The sequence below is a fragment of the Clinocottus analis genome, unplaced genomic scaffold (assembly GCF_023055335.1).
Source record: "Clinocottus analis isolate CAN_PGR_092001 unplaced genomic scaffold, fCliAna1.0.p SCAF_7, whole genome shotgun sequence".
Taxonomy (NCBI): domain Eukaryota; kingdom Metazoa; phylum Chordata; class Actinopteri; order Perciformes; family Cottidae; genus Clinocottus; species Clinocottus analis.
Window position 1 is genome coordinate 17237110 of NW_027176229.1, and position 22467 is coordinate 17259576.

A 22467-nucleotide genomic window follows, 5' to 3' on the forward strand; every position below is an offset into this window, starting at 1 on the left:
GGCGTCACAAACAACCTCCGCCCACACAGGCGTTTCAGTGTCATTTGCGAAATTATTTCCGTCCATACTAACACGCTTGAAAACGAATATCACATGACATTCATGTACACTTGGCATGCAGGTGTCAGTGTGAAGGTATTGCTTAATACTTCAGATATTTCTTAAAATCTTCTTTATCTATATCTAACTAACACAACATGTTTTTTTTTATTTTTTTAATGAACCCTCACAAATTAAAGTTTTCTAGATTTTAGGTTGCTAACTTTGGTCAACACGCTTCTATTGCTGTTTCCTCGGTTTCGTTGTTGTCTGTTCTCACATTTGTAGCTCAGCCGCGTGGCTAAAGTTCCTGTCGTACTGGAGAGCATTTATGCTTTTGTTTGTTTTACAGTTTCTGTGTGGACTTCACAACAAAAAAAGCATAAAAAAGAAACAAAGTCCTCCGCTTTTTGTCCATCGCCCTCCCCAAAGCAGCAAACCGTGACTTCAGACGGCCGCTCTGTAAGGCTGATAGCGCCGCTGGACATACCACTCGCTAATTGCTCCAGTAACAGCTGCTTCATCCGCATGTTGGCAGTAGAATTCTAAAATTCAGAATTTAACTACACAACAGCTGCAAGTATAGACAACAAGGTCAGCATCGCCTGTAATCTGTTATCCATGTTGACTTAACCTGGTAGTTCATCGAAAGCAACGAGTCACGTGATGAATCAGCGAAGGACACCTTGTGATTGCTAACAACCAATCAAGTAGCCAACGCGGGTGTCTGTCATCTTTTTAAAACTCAAGCGGTTACGCCTGTACACACTACGAGGTAACCCCGGAGTTTTCAACCGTACCCGTCTTTGGTCGCATTTCTAAACTCCTGTTGTTTACGATGCTCTAAAACTCCGGGAGTAATGTGGACGCTCATTGTGAACGTAGCAACAGATACGGGTTTTAACATGGAAACGTAGTAGCTTGTACATCAACATGCACAGAGTTGGCGAAGTGTACAAAAGAAGCACCTTATGTTGCCATTTGCGTTTCCTGACGTCGAGTTAAGATTTATGTTTATGGAGTGCTTAAGTAGATAGCTGTGAATGGGACTCAGTGGCACAACCGTATGTGCAGATGTCCCGTTCCTGACTTGTGAAAACCTCCTGCTGCGAGAATATTTTTTGTCATATTTTTGTCATATTTAACTTTTATTAAGCAGGTTGGGGCTTTATTCTGAGAAAACAAGATGAAACTCCCCAGATCCATTACAGTGTAGCTTAAAATATCCCATTTATGTCAATTTTGAAAAATATAGACTTTTTGGGGCTTCAGGTATTTCATCTCGCAGCAATGGCTTTGTGGGTTTTTGTGTTTTTGAACAATGGATTGAAGGGCATGCAAGTTTGTTTGTATCCGTGCATGCACATGAATGCATGCTGACTGCTGAGGAATTATAATGATGTATCGGTGGAATAAAAAAGGATGAAATAGAGAGTGAAACAGAAAAAAGGTAAGATGGGACCTGTCACTGTCGGGTATCCATTTATCTTGTTGTCCTCTAGCTTCTTGTTTCTTTTCAATTATCTTTCCTTTCTTTACGTTGTTTTGGTCCACTCAGTTTGTTTTGTCCACCTTCTGTCCTTACCTGTCGTCTCTTTTCTTTTCTCTTTTTCGAACTCCCTCTCGTACCATCAGTTATCACCGTTGCTTTCAGCGTACTCGTCTCCCTCCCTCCATTGTTGGTTCTTTTGCTCTCTCGGGTCTGACACTCTGCCACAATGGAGGAAGGTGTGTGTCCTTATGCCACCTGGTTGAGGGACTGAGATTTCAGAGTACTTGATCAGAGAGGAGATGTTAGAGAGAAAAAGGAGCTCTTATAACACTAGGAGAAGAGGGAAGGAAAGAGTATATTCCCCTGACTCGTTATGCTTTCAGCATAATCTGTGACCTGTCTGTGGGTTTGGGAGCAACGTGATGGCTACTTTGGCACCAGCGCATTCTGGCATACTACTAATGATGTTTTGTAATAATGACAGCGTGTGTGTTTGTGTGCGAGTGAGTCAGATGGGTGTAGCGGTGCCATGAAAGGCGCACCCTGCCATCCGCAGTACTCATTGGCACGCATGTTACCATGGTGATGCAGCGCGGCACAGATTACCGCTTTATGGCATCCGCCGAACTGCAGTGTCACTTGCCTCTCAGGTCAAAGAGCATTTTCCAGGCTGTTGAATGACTCTGCCAAGGCCACCGGCTTGGAGAAAGAAGGTGTTTTCATTCTGCACGCTTCTACCATTTCTTTTGGTTCTTCTATGTTTTTCAAATATTAGATACAAGATGTGTATCCTGTTGCAGGTTTATTAGATATTTATCAGTATTTCTGGAAGTCAGTAAATGCCAATCAAACTTTATAATCTCAGTAATAATTCAATTGAGTTCTAATTTCTAAATGAAAAAAACCTATGATAAGATATTCTAAGAAGAAGAAGAAAGAAGAAGTAATTTGCATTCTTACAGGTACCAGGAGATACAATGCAGTCCCAGGAACATATTTCCATAAAGCCACAATGCTTCTAAGACTTGGATCAGTTTTTGCCTTGAATTTCTTTAACAGATGGATTTTTTTTTACTCTTTATTTTTTGTAATGTTACGATAACAGAACTCCAAAACCAGTTAGTTCTTAAATGTTCTTTTGTAGTTTAGCTGTCGCTTTGGGCAACACAAACCCTGTAGAGCAATTTGAGAAATAAATATGCTATGGCGCCAATTAAAATGTGTTATACAAAACTGTTAGTGACGAGGTCTTCTCTTCAGCAGCACTCGGCTTGCACCTTGCACGGCTGTGCTGACGTACGCTCATGACTCATTCATACTGGGAGTTCCAAGAGAATTTGAACGGCCACAGACTTTCTTTTTCTTGGCGCTCACTGTTATTAGTTTTTGGTATGAAATTAGTTCAAATATACTTGGCCTGCTTTGTTTGAAAGCTATTTCGAGTTTGTTGTAAACAGCAATTAGAGGCCTACGGTGGTTGTTCCTTTTTTTTAATAAAGTTATTTTGAAGTCTGCGCAGAGAAACAACAGCTTAATGCTGCTGTCTGTCCACAGCGTTCTGTTGCAGGAGCACCGCGTTCAAGTGAGTTTCACTTCGCTGGACAGACTCTTGTATACTATTACTTAGTCATTTATCCAGACATGTGCAAGAAAACTGAGGGCCAGGTGTATTCTGCAGCTGAATCCTCGATACACTGAAATGCAGAATGTCTATGGTCCCAACATAATGAGGAAGATATTTTACCACATAGTAAAATTACTTGAATAAGCTCAAATCCAAATGATTACATTGGCTTAAAACAGAAGTCTGCTCAATACTTAGCCGCTATGGCCGGTAGATTTTTTTCTTCATTATCCAGCTGCCTTTAGAGATCACTGCATTCAGGAACATGTCTGGAAGACTAGGACACTTAAAGCATCAAGGAGACAACACTGAAGAAACTTGTGTACCAGTTAGGACCTTTTAAAGTAATTTGCATTCTCGTAGGCACCGTGAGACTCCATGTAGTCCCAGGTACATATTTCCATAAAGCTACGATGCTACTGAGACTCTCTGCAATAGACTCCTGAATCTGTTTTTGCCTTAAATTTGTTTAACAGATGAACCATTAAGAAGTTGACGCCCTGTGTGAAGCACCTACAGCTGGCCAGCACAGCACCACTTGGCTCTCACAGTCTGTGAAAAGTTGTGGGACTGTGTGCTGTGTTTGGGCCGAGTCTCTGAGGTTCACTTAAAAGAGCAGAAGAACTGGCTTTTAGTGTGAGTCCAAAGGTAGTTGTGGGTGTTCTGCTACACCAGCCTTTGACCTTTTTTGAAACTCCCAGCTTTCAGTTCTTTTGCCTGCAACTCAAACAGCATCTCAAAAACAGCAGTGAAAGTGGATCAATTTGTTCCCATTTGTTCTATTGAAGTGAACTCTTCCCCAGTTTCCCCTGGTTACTGACCCAGCCAGCAAAAGCCACCTGCAAACCCTTACACAGAGAGCGAATGAGAGAGAGAGAGAGAGGGAGAGGAGAGGAGGGAGGAAGGGGGTTGCAATGGGAACGAGGGAGACAGACAGGCAATCTCAAAGAAAAATTGGCATCTGTGGGGAAGAAGACCTGAAATTCAACGGAAAGACGGCAATAATGCAGTAGATGTGTGAGATAGACGAGAAAATAATATGAGTGACGTATAAGAGGGCGTGGGAGAAAAGACAAAAGGAACGGAAAAGAGAAAAAACAGGGTGACTGAGATGTACAGGTGCTAGAAGAGCATTCTTTTGCTTCCCAAAGCTGGAGTTACATATGGAGCAGATCCAATCATCATGCCTCAGAGCCTGCCAGCAAATTGGCATCGAAACAAAGGCTGTGATACTGGCAATTTTTTTTTTTTTAGGCAATAACACAGGGCAATATTGTCTTTGTTTGGATAAGGATTGGTAATTGTGACACAATTGATGCAGAGAACCACCGGCTGTTACTATTTTTATTTAACATAACATAGGGCAAATAACAGTTACAAGCTCTATTTTTAATGGACACACTTGTCCTCCGTTAGCCAAGTTTGTTGCAACTGTTTATATTACAGTATTTCCTCTGTAACTGTCCGACTGCTGTTTTTAAAGATGTATGTTGCTGGAATGCTCAATACAAGTTATTAACAGCCCTTCTGGCATGCTGAGCTGTAGAGAGTTGTTTTGATACTGTATCATGATATTTTTATCATGGCGTCTGCCACATTTCCATTGAAACCTCGGGACTTATTTCATTTTTTTTTCCCCGTAGTGAAAATGATTTTGTTGGTGACAGTTTGCTAGCATGATTTACCTCTGGCTTTAGAAGTGGTTCCCATCTTCTTGTGCCTCTGAGACTGAAAATGTTGGTTGTGAGGAGGAGAGGTGTTGAAATGATGACATTGATGATCAGCAGGAGGCTCTCTGCTGAATCTGTTTCAAACTAGTTTGTATGTAGGCTGACCACATTTTTACAAATATTATTTCTAAACAAAAAAATCTATTTTCTTTATGTTGTTGTTGTAATGACCAAGATGATTGTTTAAAGCCCATAGACATTTTCAAAGTAATTATTTGAAAAACCTGAAGAGCAGTCTTTTTTTTTGTGGAAGTGTCATGAAAGCTTATACAAGCTTAGAAGTAAACTAAGCTTAAACTAAGTAAAGTATTTTCTGGACCAAACTGCGGGTACATCAATGCATTAGAAGTGCTTTATTGGCCCTTTTTTACTCACTGCATTAAATCAGCACGTCGGGTAGGAAGTATATAGCAATAATAATGCCTGATAGTTAAATGATCCTAAATTGCTTGACATAGTACCACTGGGATGATGGAGGTCATCAGAGTCACAGACTCGTCAGTAAGGTGGAGTCTTCCCAGAAGGTAGATGCATTAAACTTCAGGTTCCACTGTTGATGCCCTTGTTCATCCGGCAACGTCAGAAAAGTATTTGATAATCCTTAAAGTTATCAGAGAAATCTGAGGTGAACTACCCATGAACTTCAGCAAAACATTTTTTTTTTCACCATCTGATCATTCATTGTCAGACCTTTCTTGAACAACCAAGTTACGCACACGAGCAGTCGAGTTACACTGCTGATCCAAAATTGTGTTTGCTAATTGCTAAACTCATGTTTGCTAATTGTAATAGTACACCGGTGCTTCTGCGTTGACACACATGCACAATTCCTGATGAAAGTGTTGTTTTGGGGATAATGGCCTGTGTCGGTGGCTACTTTGAAGCTGATGGTCCTAACAGAACTTGGAGTGAAATGAGCCGAGCAATGGTAGACCACAGAACACAAGGCTAAAACCAAATAGCTTGCTGTGCTTTCTTCATCGTTTCTTCCCTGGTTTGCCATTTCTTTTTCTCCTATATTTGATATACTCTCTATAAAGGGAGAGCTATACTCTTGAGTTATTACATTTGGTCCTTTACTGAATAATTTTACCGCTCTCCCACCTTCACAATCTATAAAGAGCAGTATCCTTAAGCTATTGAATCAATGTTATTTATAAAATCAATCATCTTCCGTTCACTTGCTGTCTTTTGCTCTCACTTGCTATTTGTTTTCACTTCCCTCCTCTTCCAAGCAAGGTCTTTTTTTATTGACTCTCCTGGGACTTGTTCTCTTCAGCTCTTTAACAACGCTCCTTGTCCTGTTGCCTCCTTCCCCAACTCTCCAGAGAGCCAGGCAGATTATTTCAGTGCATGAGACCAGATAATCACTCTGCAGTCATCATGTCAGCTTTTCTCTCCTCTCTGTCTGCTCGAGCTATATTGATGTGGAGAAATGTTTTGTCTTTCCAGTCAAATATTGTTCACAAAGGCCTCAGACTCCCGGATCTGCCAAGCTACAAAACACCTTTTCAGTGTGATAATTCGATTACTCTGTTGGAATTTCATTGTAAATTATAGGTAGACACTATTATTTCACAGTAGATGGTGTGTTGATTGCTTCAAGAGATTATTAACTGTAAAAATAAGCAGGAGCGGCGACAACATCTCAGCTCAACATTGTGTATTCCTGAAGTACATTGAAAGGATCCTACTGTAGTCTGCGTAAAGTGGCAAACGATTATGTTCACGTCCAAACTTCAGTCTGAAGAATCCACAAATGATTTATTACAGTCATTTACATTTCAGGATGCTCTCATACAGCTTGACACATGTTGTGCCAGTTTTATGCCTGTTTGTGTTGTCATCATAGCTGGTACACGTAAACGTCTCAGCCTTTTTAGACAGATGACGTCTGCAGGACTTCATCTAGACTAAACATACGATTTGAGAGTTTAAAAAAAAAAAGAGGTGACCAGGGCCAAGCAAGTGGGTCCAGCACTCCTGCTCTGATCCAGCAATGCTGATTTTGAAATCGGAAAATTCCGTCTGCATGATACCTGCCAAGGAATGCCTTGCGCCTTGAAGCGAGTCCATAACATTTGAGAGATTGATGTTACCTGAGAGACGATAATGTCCACAGTGCATATGTGTGTGTATTAGTCTGTCCATTTTGCAGACGAGGAGAAATAAACCGGAGAGAAAAGAATGACTCTACTGCAAAGCCCTTGTAGGCTAAAACTGGAAAGAAGAGAGTTTAACGTCTAAATAGCGAAGATGGCGAATTGTATTGTATTTTATAGGCTCACCTAAGACAAAATTAATTGGGGAGATCTTAAGTAAAAAAGTGCTAAAATTATTTACAGATTATTCATGAATTACTTTTCAGCTGAGTGTTGTCACCTGAAAACACCATTTCAAGTAAAAGACTGAATTTTTACAATGCTTCCTCCTACAGTTAACAATGTCATCTGCACTCATCGGTTACCTATCACAAAAATTAAGTTCCCTTCAGCGGCTTTCTAATGTTTTGTCTTTGCTGGTCGGGTGCCACCGTATACTCACCATATCTAATCTCTGGAGATGGTCATAGAAGTCAAAGAAGAAGAACTATAGCCACTCTGTTCACTTTTGTATTGAGGATGTAGCACCCATGCTTAAAAAGACCCCATGTTTAAAATTGTGTTAGATACAATTATTTAAAAAGAAGTTTGATTAAATTTCACCTGATGACTGATTGTACTATGTGTGAAGGAAATCTGCTACTGTGTGGTATTACTTAATTCCTACTTGGTTTTTGTTAATAGGGCCTGAGGACTGAGATAGTCAGAGCAGAGGACCTACTGTTATTCTATTGTTTATTATTCTTATTTGCCTCCTTTGAGTAGGAAAAAGAGGTGCTTGGGCAAAATCTTCATTATTCAAAATTTCCACCCCAATCCGATTTGGCGAAATTACCAATCTGATTCGAGTGTCGGGCAAAAGTTGGAAAAAATGTCCCTAAAGAGCCCTCTTTAGTTTTGCCACTTATGACCAATAGACTCGAAATTTGGCACACATGTCCGGATGGGACTGCGCTGCAAAGAAGTCAATCATGGAATTAAAATGCAGCTAATTTGATTTTCCGCTATTTTGAATTTTGTGAAAAACACATTCTTGCCAACTCCTCCTGAACGCTTGTGTCTGTGTGTTTCAGGTGGAGTGGATTCAGCAGCAGGTGGTGAAGAGGAGGATCAAGAGGGATTACAAGCCAGACCCTCCCCTTTCTCTGACTAGTCCCGCCCACAGCTACCCAGCCCAGAACAACATATTCTATAATGACGCCAAGTGGAGCAGCATGTGGTACATTGTGAGTACACTGTATACGGGTACCAGATTATTTCTCTTTCTCTCTCTTTGCATGGCTACTGCTCCAAAACAAGATTATCCCAAGTTCAGATGCAAATGGAGTCCAATATATTTTAGGGGCATCACTGCTGTTTTTTCTCCTTTGTCTACATTTGTGGAGTTTGTGGGTCAAAGGTCAGCTGAGGTCATGGCACAATCCTGATCACTGCAGGACCAGTGGAAATAAGGGATTTGTGTGTGTTTTCCTGAATGAAATAACAGAGAAGCCGTAGAGATGACATTTTTCCATTTCCTCTATTTGAAAAAAGACTTAAGGCCAAGCTGAAATATTCTGTGTTTCCTTATAAGTGGGCACAGCAGTTGAAATATCCAAGTTTCTGTGTTCCTGCATTTTAAAATCATATCTGGGAGATTGGCAGTGTTCACGCGCACACACAAACACAGGACATTCAAATTCATATTGCAGAGATTTGCTGGCTTATCAGTAGTGTTTGCATACACCCTCAGATCATTGCTCTTTGAGTTTGTGTGTGTGTGTGTGTGTGTGTGTGTGTGTGTGTGTGTGTGTGTGTGTGTACGCGTGCGCTTCAGTGTCCTCTGCTCTGTCAATTGTTTACTCAGTAGAGATAACTCTTCATACTTTGACCAGATGTTTTAAACTTATTTTGTAAACTGTAGGACAGAACGGTTTGAACTTGTGTGTTTTCAGGTTTACTTGGGAATTGACTTCATTTCTAAGTATCTGCTATTTGCTGCTGTTAAAGCAATCCTTCCAGTAAAATGTTTCTGTTAGTTTGTCCATATGTTGATTGTTTTATCTATTTTAAAGATATATCAGATAAACTAGTAACAGTAACTGAGACATATTTGAGTCACATTCAAGTTGTATGCAAATTGCAGTGTTATTTTGTAGTAAAAGCTGTCGTCGCAAAGTGTGTGCTGTTGCATGCAGTGTGCATACAACTGAGAATTAATACTTTGTTAATTACATTGAGCCTTAACTTAAACTGTATTGCTAATATAGCCGTGTGTGATATCGGTTAATGAGCTGTCATCTCCCTGTGCTCTCTTGGCGGCTCAGTTGATGTTATGTCTCTTTTGCTGTGCAGAGGTTTTTGGGACAGAATAGCCAAAAAAGCATGCTTGTTTGCATACTGCAAAATATGATTGGATGCAATAGGACATCCTGGTATTTTTTATATACTATGTATTGGGACAGACTACACCTTTTCTGGCATGCTAAATAGTATAGTACTATGGGTATTGGAACGCACCATCTGACTATTTCTAACACTTTGAACTGACTTATGACTGTGGCTCAAGATGAAAATGGTTAATATTCACACTTGCTGTCCGTTAAATGGGTGATTACGTGATGTGGGCACACTCATAAAGTTCATGTTGTGCATTTGCAAGATGCTGATGTGCTTTTGTTTGTTTTTGCCCCCCTTTATCACCTTTTCTCACTCCACCTCCTGTCACCACCTCTTCAGCACTGTAACGACGACGTCCATAACTGTCAGTCGGACATGAACATCATGGGGGCGTGGAAGAGGGGCTACACGGGTAAAGACGTGGTGGTGACCATACTAGATGACGGCATCGAGAGGAACCACCCAGACCTCTTTCAGAACTACGTGAGTGTGTATGTATGCGTATGTAGGGCGACTAGGTGCAGCAGTGTGTGTGTGTGTGTGTTCACTCTATTGCAATAAAAGTGGTGATTTGGATCAGATATTCATTGGTCATGGGTTACTAAAACCTCCTCAAAACTGTTGCTGTGCAGACATGCTGTGTGCACATGTTTATTTGTCTGCTGTTTACATACTTTAATCTGGATGCAGAGGTATTTCTAACTCAGACCATCGCCAGATATTTAGAGCAACCTCTTAGCCTGAGGCAGCAGGTAAGGCCATCAATCAACTGTGCAGATAAAATGTTTCACATCCTGTTTGACAGTGCCTGCGTTGCTGTTATTAGCTACTCTTAATGCCCGGATTTGTTGATGCCGAAGGGTGAACGGCGCAGCAGATTGAGTTTGCTCTGATTGCATTCGATTTACAAAACTGTTGTGACTGATGCTCATGCGAACTGTTTGATTGGGTTGAAGAAGCTTTTTTGGCTGAATATCACTCACTCACTCACTCACTCACTCACTCACTCACTCACTCACTCACTCACTCACTCACTCAGTCTCTCTCTCACTCTCGCTCTCGCTCTCACACTCACACACACACATACACATACACACACACACACGCACACACACAGGTATATTGTAAATTTGGTTGTTTTCTCTCCCGATCATTATTGCAACTGTCATTTTGGTATTTGATGTACTAGTTTTTGACCTCTGTGTCTCCTCCAGGACCCTCAAGCCAGCTTTGATGTCAACGGTAACGATATGGATCCCATGCCTCGATATGACGCAACCAATGAGAACAAGTAAGACAAACAATGTATAGCACACAAAATAACAATATAACATTAGGTTGACTAACCTTCCGGGTTAGTCAGCCTAATGTTTTGAATAATTTTTACCAGAAGCTCTTTTCCTCACTATGTTTGTATTTCCATAGCCTTGAACTTGTTGTGAGTGCGGTGAGTTACATTAGTGTGTTTGATTGTTACATTTTTGGGTGGGTTGTGGGTTTTCTGTTTGGAGGGATTGGTCTGTGTTTGTGCGTGTGTGTGTGCTCGCTCGCGAGCGAGTTAGTGAGAGGCTCTTGTCAGGTGCCAGTTTGGCTTAGTGGGTGATTTTGTCGTGTATGTGTGTGTTTAGCTGCTGCTGCCCAAGTGCCTTGACAGTCAGTGCGGTTACATGGATTCGAATAACTGGCTTAGTCCGACTAAAATCGAATTATCCAGTTCATGTAAACACCTTTATTCGAATAACTGCGGTCCGACTACGATCCGATTAACACCCCTGGATAACTCGATTCGATTCGATTGATAATTCGAATAACGCTGCATGTAAACGCTGAATCGGATCGGAACTGGACAATGCGTTTGTGCGCATGCTCAAGATCCCGCCGCCTCCTCCCTCCCTCCCTCCCAGGTCGTGACCCGGAAGTCGAAAGAGACGATAAGTTGTCACGGCCGGCAGAAACAAACAAACGTAAAAGTCGGGTTACGAGCCGATACTACCTTCGCTGGGTGTCTCTACTAGCTCCCTGATGTAGCCTGCTAGCGCTGCTGCTAGTTCCCTGTTTGCTCTCTGCTAGCTCCCCGACAACCACCGAAGCTAGCGGGGTTCTCTCCATTATGAAGAGTGAAGAGGTCAAGCGGAGATGGCTGTATCACCACTACATGTAATGAAAACAGCGCCACCTGTCGTATCGGATATGACATGCATTCGGCCAATGATTCGATTTATTCACTGCCATGTATATTCGGATAACAGCAGTTGCCCCGAGAGAGAGCATAGTCCGACTAAAGCAAGATTCGAATTATTACCAGCATGTAAACGCACTGAGTGTCTCAGTCCCTGCTGGTAATGCATTGTCTAAAAGAGACATGAGGCGTACAGATGTAGCTTAATGAGCTGTTTTTCTTTTTAAGGTTGAATTCATTGTTGCATATGATGTTATGTGTGTTGTCACAAATCTGGTTCACTCTCTTTGACCTTTCATATACGTATTCTTTATGCAACAATTTATCTAATGGGATGGTAATTTTAGTCCAAACACAACATGGAGGTCACGTCTACCATGGAAATAGGGAATCTTATGAACTTGAAATCAAAGGTTGGTGTGTGCCAGCATGTCAAAACTGGTCATCAGGCGCAAAAGGCTGAAGAAACACAGTCTGTTAAGATTTGTTTATACTCACACTTGGCACCGTAGCGCAAGCCTCCACAGATGGTGCCCAAGCTCTGAGCATGTACGGAGGCGTTTGTACTCGATGCGCTGTTCATTGCATTATTCTCTGAAACATCAGAGGGCATGCAAAAGGAGATGGACTGTGAAGAATCAAAAAAGCCAATGAGTGAAACCCATAGACTGTAGGTGTAATACTGTCTACAGTCTGTGAGTGTATGTATCGGCCAAAAGCCATAAACCAACCTCCAGAATGCAGAGGATATTGTAATTATGTGCTAACATCTGTGCTTTGAATTTAAGCAACAAAAAAGCAAATAAAAAGAAACCTAATTGGATGCATCAGCCTCTATTGCTTTACCAAGGAAGTCCTTTGTGTCTGCAGACTTAACTATTATCCACAGAGAATCAACCCTAACCACCACATATTTCAAAGGACAATATGACAAAACAAGTTATGGAAATTCCTGTTATGTCTGAGTTGGATGTCATTTTGTTAAATTAAAAAGAAGCTTTGTTTCAAAAGAGGTTTGTAACAAAGTGTTTGTGTTTCGGGATAATGGAGTTTTCTTTAATTATTTGAAAAAAATATCAAAGCTGCTTTGCCTTCGCTTAACCTTCTCTGACACCAAGTGACTTTACAAAACATTTAAATATAGATTTTCAATTAGAAAAACTGAAAACTATAAATAAAAGAATAAAATTTAATTTACAAAATCTTACATTGTAGTAGTCTGACTCTCAAAGAATCAACACAATTATATTTTGGCGTAACACACTACACATCGCTATAACATGGATGTGTACCAGAGAAGGTTAATGTGAGTTCAAGTGGCTGTCCCTGTTTAAACTTTCAGAATGTTAAAATGTATGTGTTTGCATTTGAATAATTACGCTGTGTGAGTGTGTTGAGTGCAAGTTGTTCTGACTGACTATCATCCATTGCATACACATTATATAGTTGGTTAAAAAACCCAGATAGATTACTGAGTGGCTGTGACAAAGATGTGTAAAGAATTAAACATACAAGCAAATATAAGAATGGAATGACAAACAGACAATTGTGTGGATTAGCAAAGTGAAAAAAACAAAGTAAAGGATTTTGGAAGAGGGAACCAATAGTTGGGCTCAATAACTGTGACAAATGAGCTTATGACTGATCTGCAGCCATTTAATATGCTATACTTTAACCCACAGAGCTAACTTTTCTGTAAACTTGTGAGCTTAATCAAACATCAATCTAGGGAGAAAACAATAAAGATTTCCACACCTATACAAAGGCTGTTGAATCTCGTTGAAAGTCGATATGAATTTAAAATAAATCTCTCGGTAAATTTTGTGGATTGTAAGTTTAAATGTAGAAAGGGTACTCTGATATCTGTGAAAGGAGGAATCACTTTGACAAGTTAGCAGAGGTGGTGTTGAATAGTATGTTAGACATTTTTGAAACTACATATTTTCTACACTTTCCAACTGAGTATATTAGACAAGTGATACCACTCTGCCACCAGCCTTTTAGCTTAGCATAAAGACTGGCAAAATAGTCTAAAATGCATGTATTAACAAAAAATATCTTGCTTGTTATTTACAGACAACTTTCATTTTGTTGCCTGTGGACAGAGGCAGGCTAGCAGTGTCCCCCTTTATCCAGTCTTTACCTACAGACGTAGTGATTTCACTCTAACTTAAAGTAAATGTGTAAATATGCATATTTCCCTGAATGACAAAGTATTTCTTAACACTTGTTTTTCTGATTTCAACTTTCTTTAGTGTGTGGATACATTTTCATACACTGTCGTCAAGCACAGGTGGAAAGCTAAATTAAAGTAATTGTGTCAAGTGGGAAGAAAGACTGAATTGGTTATAAAAGAAATGAAAATGCTCAAAACCTAAAGGAGTATGTTGTGTGCCTTACTGTGCTTTTGTGTTGTAATGCACCAGTGCAGAGTACTGTATTGCATGAGAGTCTGCAACAGATTGTGGGTGAAGAAAAGATTAGAAGAAGATATATAATTCTTACTACTGAACGTGGTGATGAAGTTGCCGAGCATGGATGTTGCTCTATACACCGTAAGTGTGGACAGTAAAGACTTTTAGTGATATATTTTAAACCTTTGATCTTGCTGCTAAATACATGTTTACCTGAAATCGCCAAGTTGCTGTGAAACCGATTGTCCTCAGTCTGAGTGCTTCCCTGGACTTTAAAACTTCCCTGTGTCTTCCCCTTGGGGTTGGACAGCTAGATGCTTTTTCCATGGCAGCGGTCACGGATGTTGCCGGGGGGTGTTGTTATGCAGATGTTCTCTGCAGGTGGTGTGTGTAAGTGTGTTTGTGCCGATCCAGAAAGTGATGTTTTTGAGGAGGCGGCAAACATTCTTATGTTTGTTGCTGACCAGGGTCGATTGTCGTGTGTGTCTGTCAAGCAGTTTGAATCGCAGTGTCAGTCAAGTTTGTCAGATGCCATTTTTGCTGACTGCTGGCTGAACTTTGCTTTGACAGCTCAGTCGGACATCACCAGCACTGTAACTAGCTCAGTGTCTCCAGTGTGTTGTCCTGGGGCCAGGTCCTTTTTACCTCTGCCAATTCTAGAAGTACAATGTCTAAAAAAGAAACAAACACCATTTGGCTTGAGGAGGTATCAAATTGAAAAAAATAATTGAGACTGAAAACTGTTAGTATTTAATTTATTGCAATCTTTCTTCACAGTTTTAGTCAGTCTGTGTGTGTGTGTGTGTGTGTGTGTGTGTGTGTGTGTGTGTGTGTGTGTGTGTGTGTGTGTGTGTGTGTGTGTGTGTGTGTGTGTGTGTGTGTGTGTGTGTGTGTGTGTGTTTGGTCGTTAAAAGTAGTGGTCTAACTCATCACTGTTCTTGGACATTGTTTCATGTCCATTTGCACGTGGTCCAATCTGTGCTTCAGTTTGTGTGTATTTGCTCATTTAGGGACCGTTGGCATTGGATAAATTTTGAACTACCTCCTTCTCTGTGCTCTTTTAGGCCTGTGAGGAAAAAGCAAGAATGACTGAAATATTTATCGTGTTTTCTCCTTTTGTTGTAACTTGTTTGATTGCATGATTGACATTTATTGTGAAGAGCATGGAAACAAGAAGTGCTTTTACGTTGAAGTAGAATGCTACGTGCTTGTTGGCGCTAACAATGATTGATGTTACGGAGAAAAAATACACGTTGGGTGCAAGAGCGTGTTCTGAAACAGTTTGTAATACTGCAGTTCAAGAGTAAAGTGATTTCCGTTCACACAAGACGTGTCTTGGTCCTCATGAAAAGCTCCACTGTATTACAACATTTGTAACACTTATTACTCTAAAACTATTTTGTCATGGGTTGCATCAACAGGAATCTGCACTATCTGTGAAAGTGTGTACATTTCAGTCCTTGCTTTCCACTTCAAAAGGCTGGATGTTTATCTGCTAGTGTGCCTCTGCTCTCCTTGTGTATGTAGGTGTGCTCTGGAGTTGTATAGTAAGATGTTCATTCTCAATCTTTCTTCAGACACGGGACACGGTGCGCAGGCGAAGTTGCTGCAGCCGCCAACAACTCCCACTGCATTGTGGGGATTGCCTACAACGCCAGAATAGGAGGTGAGGGATTATTGGTTATTATTCCACCAACTATGTGTTTTCAGTTTCTATTGCATAGCATTAACAAGCACATTATAATACTAGTTAATGTATGTATTACTTAACTTAATTACTTTGTTTGTCCGATTGGGTTTTATTCATTATGACAGGACATTAAGCAGGTAGACTGTCTGTTTCATGCACATTAAAAAACATCTGAAATAAAATGCATAGAACAAAGATTAAAGTAGCATGTTTGTGCGTGTGTGTGTAAGGTGTGCGAATGCTGGATGGCGACGTAACAGATATGGTAGAGGCAAAGTCTCTGAGCCTCCAGCCGCAGCACATTGACATCTACAGCGCCAGTTGGGGTCCTGATGACGACGGAAAGACTGTGGATGGACCAGCATCTCTGGCCAGGCAGGCCTTCGAGAACGGCATCCGCCTGGTGGGCACATGCACGCATGCATACACATTTACACACAGATCAATGTACAAATAAACACGCGCGTCACTGCTCAGCAAAGACTTTGGCATTGATATTCATATGGTTAGAAAAGTAATAAACACACTGTGTGTGTGTGTGTGTGTGTGTGTGTGTGTGTGTGTGTGTGTGTGTGTGTGTGTGTGTGTGTGTGTGTGTGTGTGTGTGTGTGCGCGTGTGCGTGCGTGTGTGTGTGTGATTGTATCCCAAAGTCCTCCCTGGCTGTCTACTTGTGAGGCTCCTCTGGACATTAGAGCGCAGCCCTGGTCTGTTAGCATATATTCATCTACATATTCATAGCGTATTTTGCATAACGACAAGCTGCCACTGTGTTGTTGGCCGGGTGGAGGGAAAAAGCTATAACAGAGGTTAAGAGGGGTGAAGTAATTTACTGGTCACGACACACACACACGCACATGCACACGCACACACATCTTGTTTATAGAGTTAGCTATTCCTGGCTTTCTGCCATTTGGTTAAACAGATGTATCCCTTTTGATGAGGTGAGACTGAAAACCTTGACTTGAAGTCAGATTGGCATGTTACAAAAAAGAGGAAAGAGAAAGGAACAAAGGTACGGACAGGCAGGGAGTGGGAGTAGAATAGAGTTCCTGACAGACTGGTCTTTAAAGATGACAGAGGTGTAGGAGATATCTGTCCAACTGTTACCCATCGGGATGTGTATGTGTTTGCTTGCCCTCCTGCTGCTGTGTGTGTTTTTGTGCGTGCGTTGGTATTTCTGTGTGCAGTTGTGAAGCTGAGTGGATATGACATGCTTGTAAGTGTAGCGTGTACCTATTTGACTCTCTGAAGAGACAGTTTATCACAGAGAGCTGAGGTGCCAGTGACAGCTGTGTAGTGTTGTACTCAACTTGTGTTGCCAAATGTGGAAAAACTGAAAAATTGTTTCTCTATGTTTATTATTTCTCTAATACGCACGTTTTGTTAAGGTAACTCTGTGTGTGTATAGCTCTCGATCATAAAAGTGATGCCCATTAAAAGGAAATTCTTCATTTACAACTCTATGCTTTTTACCTGTATTTTAGAATTTTAATTAAGGATTATTTTTTATCGTTGATTAAAAAAAACACCCATTATAATTGGACAGTCTCGTGAAGCCCAAGATGAAGATTATTAGCACTTGTTCCCCATCAGGGAAAACGCTGAAGATTTTCCATTCACAGATATGATTTTAGAAAAAAGACAGTAGAGAAATGCTAAACATATGTATTTTTTTGTCTTAACTAATTATTCACTGAATCTATTCATGATGAATGTTTTGACAAATTAATGAATTAGCCATTCTTGCGACCACTACATTGTTTATTTTTTAGTCTCTGCTCTACTTCGACCTTGATGACGATTGCTGTGCATTAGTTTCACATTGTGTTTCTTCACTCGCCCCTCCTTCATCACCCTCTGTGCTTTGTCCTCTCTCTACTCACTGTTTCATCCACCTCTGATTCTTTGTCCCTTTTTTTTTCTTTCAAAATGCTCTCCATTGCTCTCACCCATCAGCATTTCTCTCCTGACTGATCCCCCTCTCACTCAGAGGGGCTCCATTTCCTTATCACTGCCCGACAGAAGCCCCCTTTTGAAATGTGTGTGTGTTCTTCACATCAGTTGGAATCGCAGTGTCAGTAAAGTTTGTCAGATGCCATTTTTGCTGGCTGAACTTTGCCTTGACACCTTCGTGGACATCACCAGCACTGCCAACTCTGCCAATTCCAGAAGGGCAATGTCTAAAAAAGAAACGTAAACAGCATTTGGCTCGAGGCGGTATAAAAAAAACTGAAAAATTAAAACTGAAAACTGTTATTAGTTAATATATTAATGCCTTTCTTCATAGTTTTAGTCCATCTGACGCACACTGGCTCTGGTCTCTCAATTCACATCTGGGAAGATTTATTTTTCCTTTTACATATACTGTATAAGCTCTTCTGCAAACCTGGATTTGAATATTAAACCGCAGCCTGACTGGTCAAATAATGTTTCTCAGTCAAAACAAATGTCTATTTGTCTACAATGTTCAGCCACTATTTGGTGAAATGCAAAACATACATGCACAGTGTAAAAACGTTGGTCTTCTCATGAATATTTTGTTGCTTCATTGATTTGATGCTTTTTCATTTTTGTGCACAATCAATGCTGTCTGCAGTCCGACATAGAAAGAAGTTTTACTTACACAGCATGACACTCAGATATGTCAACTTCTCAAAGGAAAGAAAACGCCATTGTGTTCGGCCCAGTTGAAACGTTCGGATTATTGAACTTGGATCAATTGAGTGCCGGGACATTCACAGGCTGCTGAGGACTTATATTTAGGCTTTGTCGCCTATGATCTTTTCTGCCTCTCTGACTGATGTTGCTGATTGAATATATCTTTGTCATACAGTGGTTTCTGCACACTGATCACATAACTTCTCACCCTGACAGACATTAATAAGAGAACATTTAAAAAAACAAAGCCTGATGAGTTATTACCTCTTAGTGCTAAAACAAATCTGCAGCCTCTTACTGGATCCTCTCTGCATCTTTTCCTGTTAGGGGAGAAAAGGTCGTGGCTCTATTTTCGTGTGGGCTTCAGGAAACGGCGGGCGCAGCAGAGATCATTGCTCCTGCGATGGCTACACCAACTCCATCTATACCATCTCCATCTCCAGCACAGCTGAGAGCGGACGCAAGCCATGGTACCTGGAGGAATGCTCGTCCACACTGACCACCACCTACAGCAGCGGGGAAAACTACGACCGAAAGATTGTGAGGAAATTGTGTGTATGGTAGACTTTAGAACTGCTGAATGCAAACACATCAATGCATTAGTTATTTAAAGAAGCGTGTATTCTTTTTTTTACTGATGTCCAAGCTGTAACACAAGGTTTTGTGTTTAGTTGAAATTTGGACGAGATTTCTGTTTTCCATCTTTTAAATGTATGACGTGCACCAAAGAGACTCGCTAAGGCACGTCTCCCCGTCCTCGATAATTTAATACTGACCATGTTTTGGAGCTTAAATTGTGTAAAACACGCATGCAATGTATTATGTCAGTTAAGACTACAGCATGATGCTATTTGGCACTAACTTGACCTTGTTTGTGTGTGCTTTGGGGTCCAGAGATGTGGCCTGGTTTGACCCAATTTGACCAAATCACTTCACTAGGATGGACAGTGACAGTTGCCCTCTGTTATCGAGCTTGTCTGGCAGTGTTTTGCTACATTCCTCATTCTGATGTCACACACACACTCACACACAGACACACACACGCATACACACACAGATACACATACACCAGTGTCCCTATGGCTTAGTACAGTAGAACCTCATATATCTGAATGGCAGTCTAATCTACTTGAGCACACACTGTCCGGTCTACTTAATGCCGTTGGATCAATTTCACTTCTGACTTAACCATTGCAGATTGTGTGTGTGTGTGTGTGTGTGTGTGTGTGTGTGTGTGTGTGTTCAGATAATCCCTCAAACTTTTTGGTCCAGGAAAGGCCCTTTGATGAGGTCTCATACTGGAAGTTAGACAAGCTTTTCTTGGCTGACTGACTGTCGAGCTGTCTGAGTTGTTGGCTGTTTAAAGCCCAAACAATCAAGCGAACATAGAGCGCTTTACCAACATGCTTTACTACTCCTTCTTCCCTCTCACTCATCCTCGGATTCTCCTTGGGGATTTAATTAATTCCTTTAATTCTTGGGAAACCTGGTGATTTGTGTACTTGTGTGTGAATATCTGTGCCTGCTAACTGTAGTGAAGCAGTGTATCAAAGCTGGAATGTGAGTTTCAGGTGTCTAAATCCTTTTGATCCTCATGACTTTAATCTCTGTCTGTCTGTCTGTCCACATGTCTGTCTGTCTGTCTGTCCACATGTCTGTCTGTCTGTCTGTCTGTCCACATGTCTGTCTGTCTGTTTCTTTCTCCCTCTCCTCTTTTAATACTATCACTATTTTACCTTCCTCTAATCCCACATCTGTAACAATCTGGACTCTTCCTATCCTTCAACTGTTTTCTTTTGAGTTGTGACTTGTCTTTTCCCTGACCCTTTTTCTCTGTTTCCATCATGTAATTCCTCTTCATCTCTCCTTCCTCACTTGTCTAACTCTGTCTTCACTCTCCTTCTCTTCTCCTCTGTCTGCAGATCACAACAGACCTGAGACATCGATGTACAGACAGTCACACAGGGACATCGGCCTCTGCTCCCATGGCTGCTGCCATTGTTGCACTGGCCCTGGAGGCAAAGTAAGATCCACTTAACCTCATCCCCTTCGCTTCATCCCTTTTCCCCTTGCTTACCTTCTAATGCCCTCTTGTCATCTGGCCTCATTGATCTATATGGGGAACATGTTAACCATTTTCTCACAAGTATATCGTGCTGAGCAGCTCAACAGATGTAAATGTTCTTCTGGATGGCGGGCGAGAGAATGTAATGTAAAGAGTACATCATACACCTGCATCCAGCTAGTTTAGACTTATATATACTATATATTCTATATCGTGACGTATTCACATTTACTGATTACATCTGCAGCTGGCAGGGGTGCTTTGTGGTGATGAATGAAAGTAGTCACCTGCTGTTAATATTTAACTGTTATTCTGGATGCTAGGCCAACATCAACAGTGGACAGTTTGTTGATGTTACAGACAAACAATCAGTTTTCCAGGTATAACAACTATAATAAACAACTTTGTATGATTAATCATTTCCTCCAGTGCACCTTCTGTGAGGGGTTACGGTGATTTGGGGTATAAAGATACACTACGCTGATACCTTTTTCAGGAAACTATAGCTAAAGTATGCAGTCTTTTTTGGAATTCAGTACTTGTGTGTTTTTTCAGGTACTTGTCTGCTTCTGGATTGTCATCTTGGTCAGTGGTGAACTGTGGCTTGAATGTTAACAGAATTAAGCACTCAAGCATTTAGCGACAGCTATATACAGCTGAAGTTTGTACATACTGTAGCCTTTGTCTGACTTGAGCTGGGACATATACTTTGATAAACACAGTATATTGCAGGACCAGCTCTTCTGTAATATCACAATGTCGTCTTTTATGGTGTTTTTATCCTTTAATGCAGACGTTTTAACTCTGAACTGTTCTGCCTTCTGCCATTATATAGCTATTCCAATGAGGGCATATGACACAAGCTGTTAATTTAAGCTGTCTGTACAATATTACGACATGATGAATAGTGTTTAGGCTGATTGCTATGAATCAGATTTTCTTAAGATTGTGACTTCATCATTATTGTGGCCAAACTATTGGGATTATTGATTCCAACCCAATTTATCTTTTTTTTGTGTCTTTTTCAAACATGTAAATAATTTAGATGTTGGTTCTTCAAGATGCTCTTTGTGGCAGATTTTTGTGCTGCCTGTAAAAAGCAGGGCTACCCACAGCCATTTGTGGCTAGGTGCTAACATGCCAAACCATTCTGCTGCACGGGTCTGGAGTCCCAATTTCAAAGTTGGCATTTTTAGAGATGAGAAATGAAAGCCAGATTTTTAAATGATTGGATTTTCAATGGCTCTGGTAGCTTGTGTGATACACTACAGATGCCTGCTTTGTCTGCCCCTCTCTGGAACCTGTTGATGTGCCTTTTTTTATAATAAAATCATTAATTAGAGTGAGTGCAGTGCAGGTGCAGAGACTGTGAATTGGTCTTCACCTCATCATCACATGTTGAGCTGCTCGGTAAGCTGAGGTCACTTCATTTAACCTGGATAAGCCAATCCAAATCCTCCCAGTAGAAAATATTCTCGGTTTCCAGGCAGTGCTGGGCACATAAGCCTGTTTCCTCAATAAGATTATTACACACTGCTTCTTGCCTGCATGCTTTCTTCTCTTCTAGCTCTCACTTCCTCTCTCTTGTACGTGCTGTGCCTCCATCACTGTCATGATGGTCTTTTTTTTCCTCCTCCTTAAGGGCAAGCGCTCTTTCCTTTCTTGGATCCTTTTGTTCATTTTCTCACATGGATAAACCTGCATGCATGCATATGCAGGCAAAGAGGAGAGGATGAAAGGCAGAGAGGAAAAAGTTTAGACAAGCTGTGCAATACTGATTGTATCTGCTCTTATCTGGTGAATGAAAGCAAGCAAATTCTGTGATAAACATGTCAAGACGCCATTACGCTAGACTTATTTTTACTCTGTGCTGTGAGGTCTTTTCCCTTGGGATGAGAGTGGATTGGAACATGTTGCTTCGGAAAACTGTGTCATGTTCTGTTCTCTGTACATTTTGCCAAGTCTAAGATGTTTTAAATCAGCACATTATTTATCTCTTTATGAGCCTGGCACAGCAAGCGGCAAGGTTTGAGAGCATCAGACACTTTTATTTCTGTCCCCCTTCATTTTTCCTTGAGACTAAAGAAAATGGTA

General features: G+C 40.9%; 2 protein-coding genes across 6 annotated transcripts in view; one reads left to right on the forward strand and one right to left on the reverse strand.

Moving 5' to 3' along the window:
• LOC137805142 (guanine nucleotide-binding protein G(q) subunit alpha) overlaps window positions 1-22467 on the reverse strand; it is a 199811-nt gene that overhangs the window by 21870 nt on the left and 155474 nt on the right. The gene's annotated exons all lie outside the window — the stretch shown is intronic.
• Window positions 1-22467, forward strand: part of pcsk5b (proprotein convertase subtilisin/kexin type 5b) — a 64685-nt gene that overhangs the window by 5210 nt on the left and 37008 nt on the right. For all 5 annotated transcript variants that reach the window (XR_011080210.1, XM_068605145.1, XM_068605146.1 and 2 more), the window contains exons 3-9: window positions 8061-8213; window positions 9706-9849; window positions 10581-10657; window positions 15537-15625; window positions 15880-16052; window positions 18636-18848; window positions 20231-20331. Coding sequence is in view for 4 of the 5 variants with exons in the window: in XM_068605145.1 (XP_068461246.1) it covers window positions 8061-8213; window positions 9706-9849; window positions 10581-10657; window positions 15537-15625; window positions 15880-16052; window positions 18636-18848; window positions 20231-20331 (950 nt within the window). In the remaining variant the exon portion in view is untranslated. The remainder of the gene's footprint in view (window positions 1-8060; window positions 8214-9705; window positions 9850-10580; window positions 10658-15536; window positions 15626-15879; window positions 16053-18635; window positions 18849-20230; window positions 20332-22467) is intronic.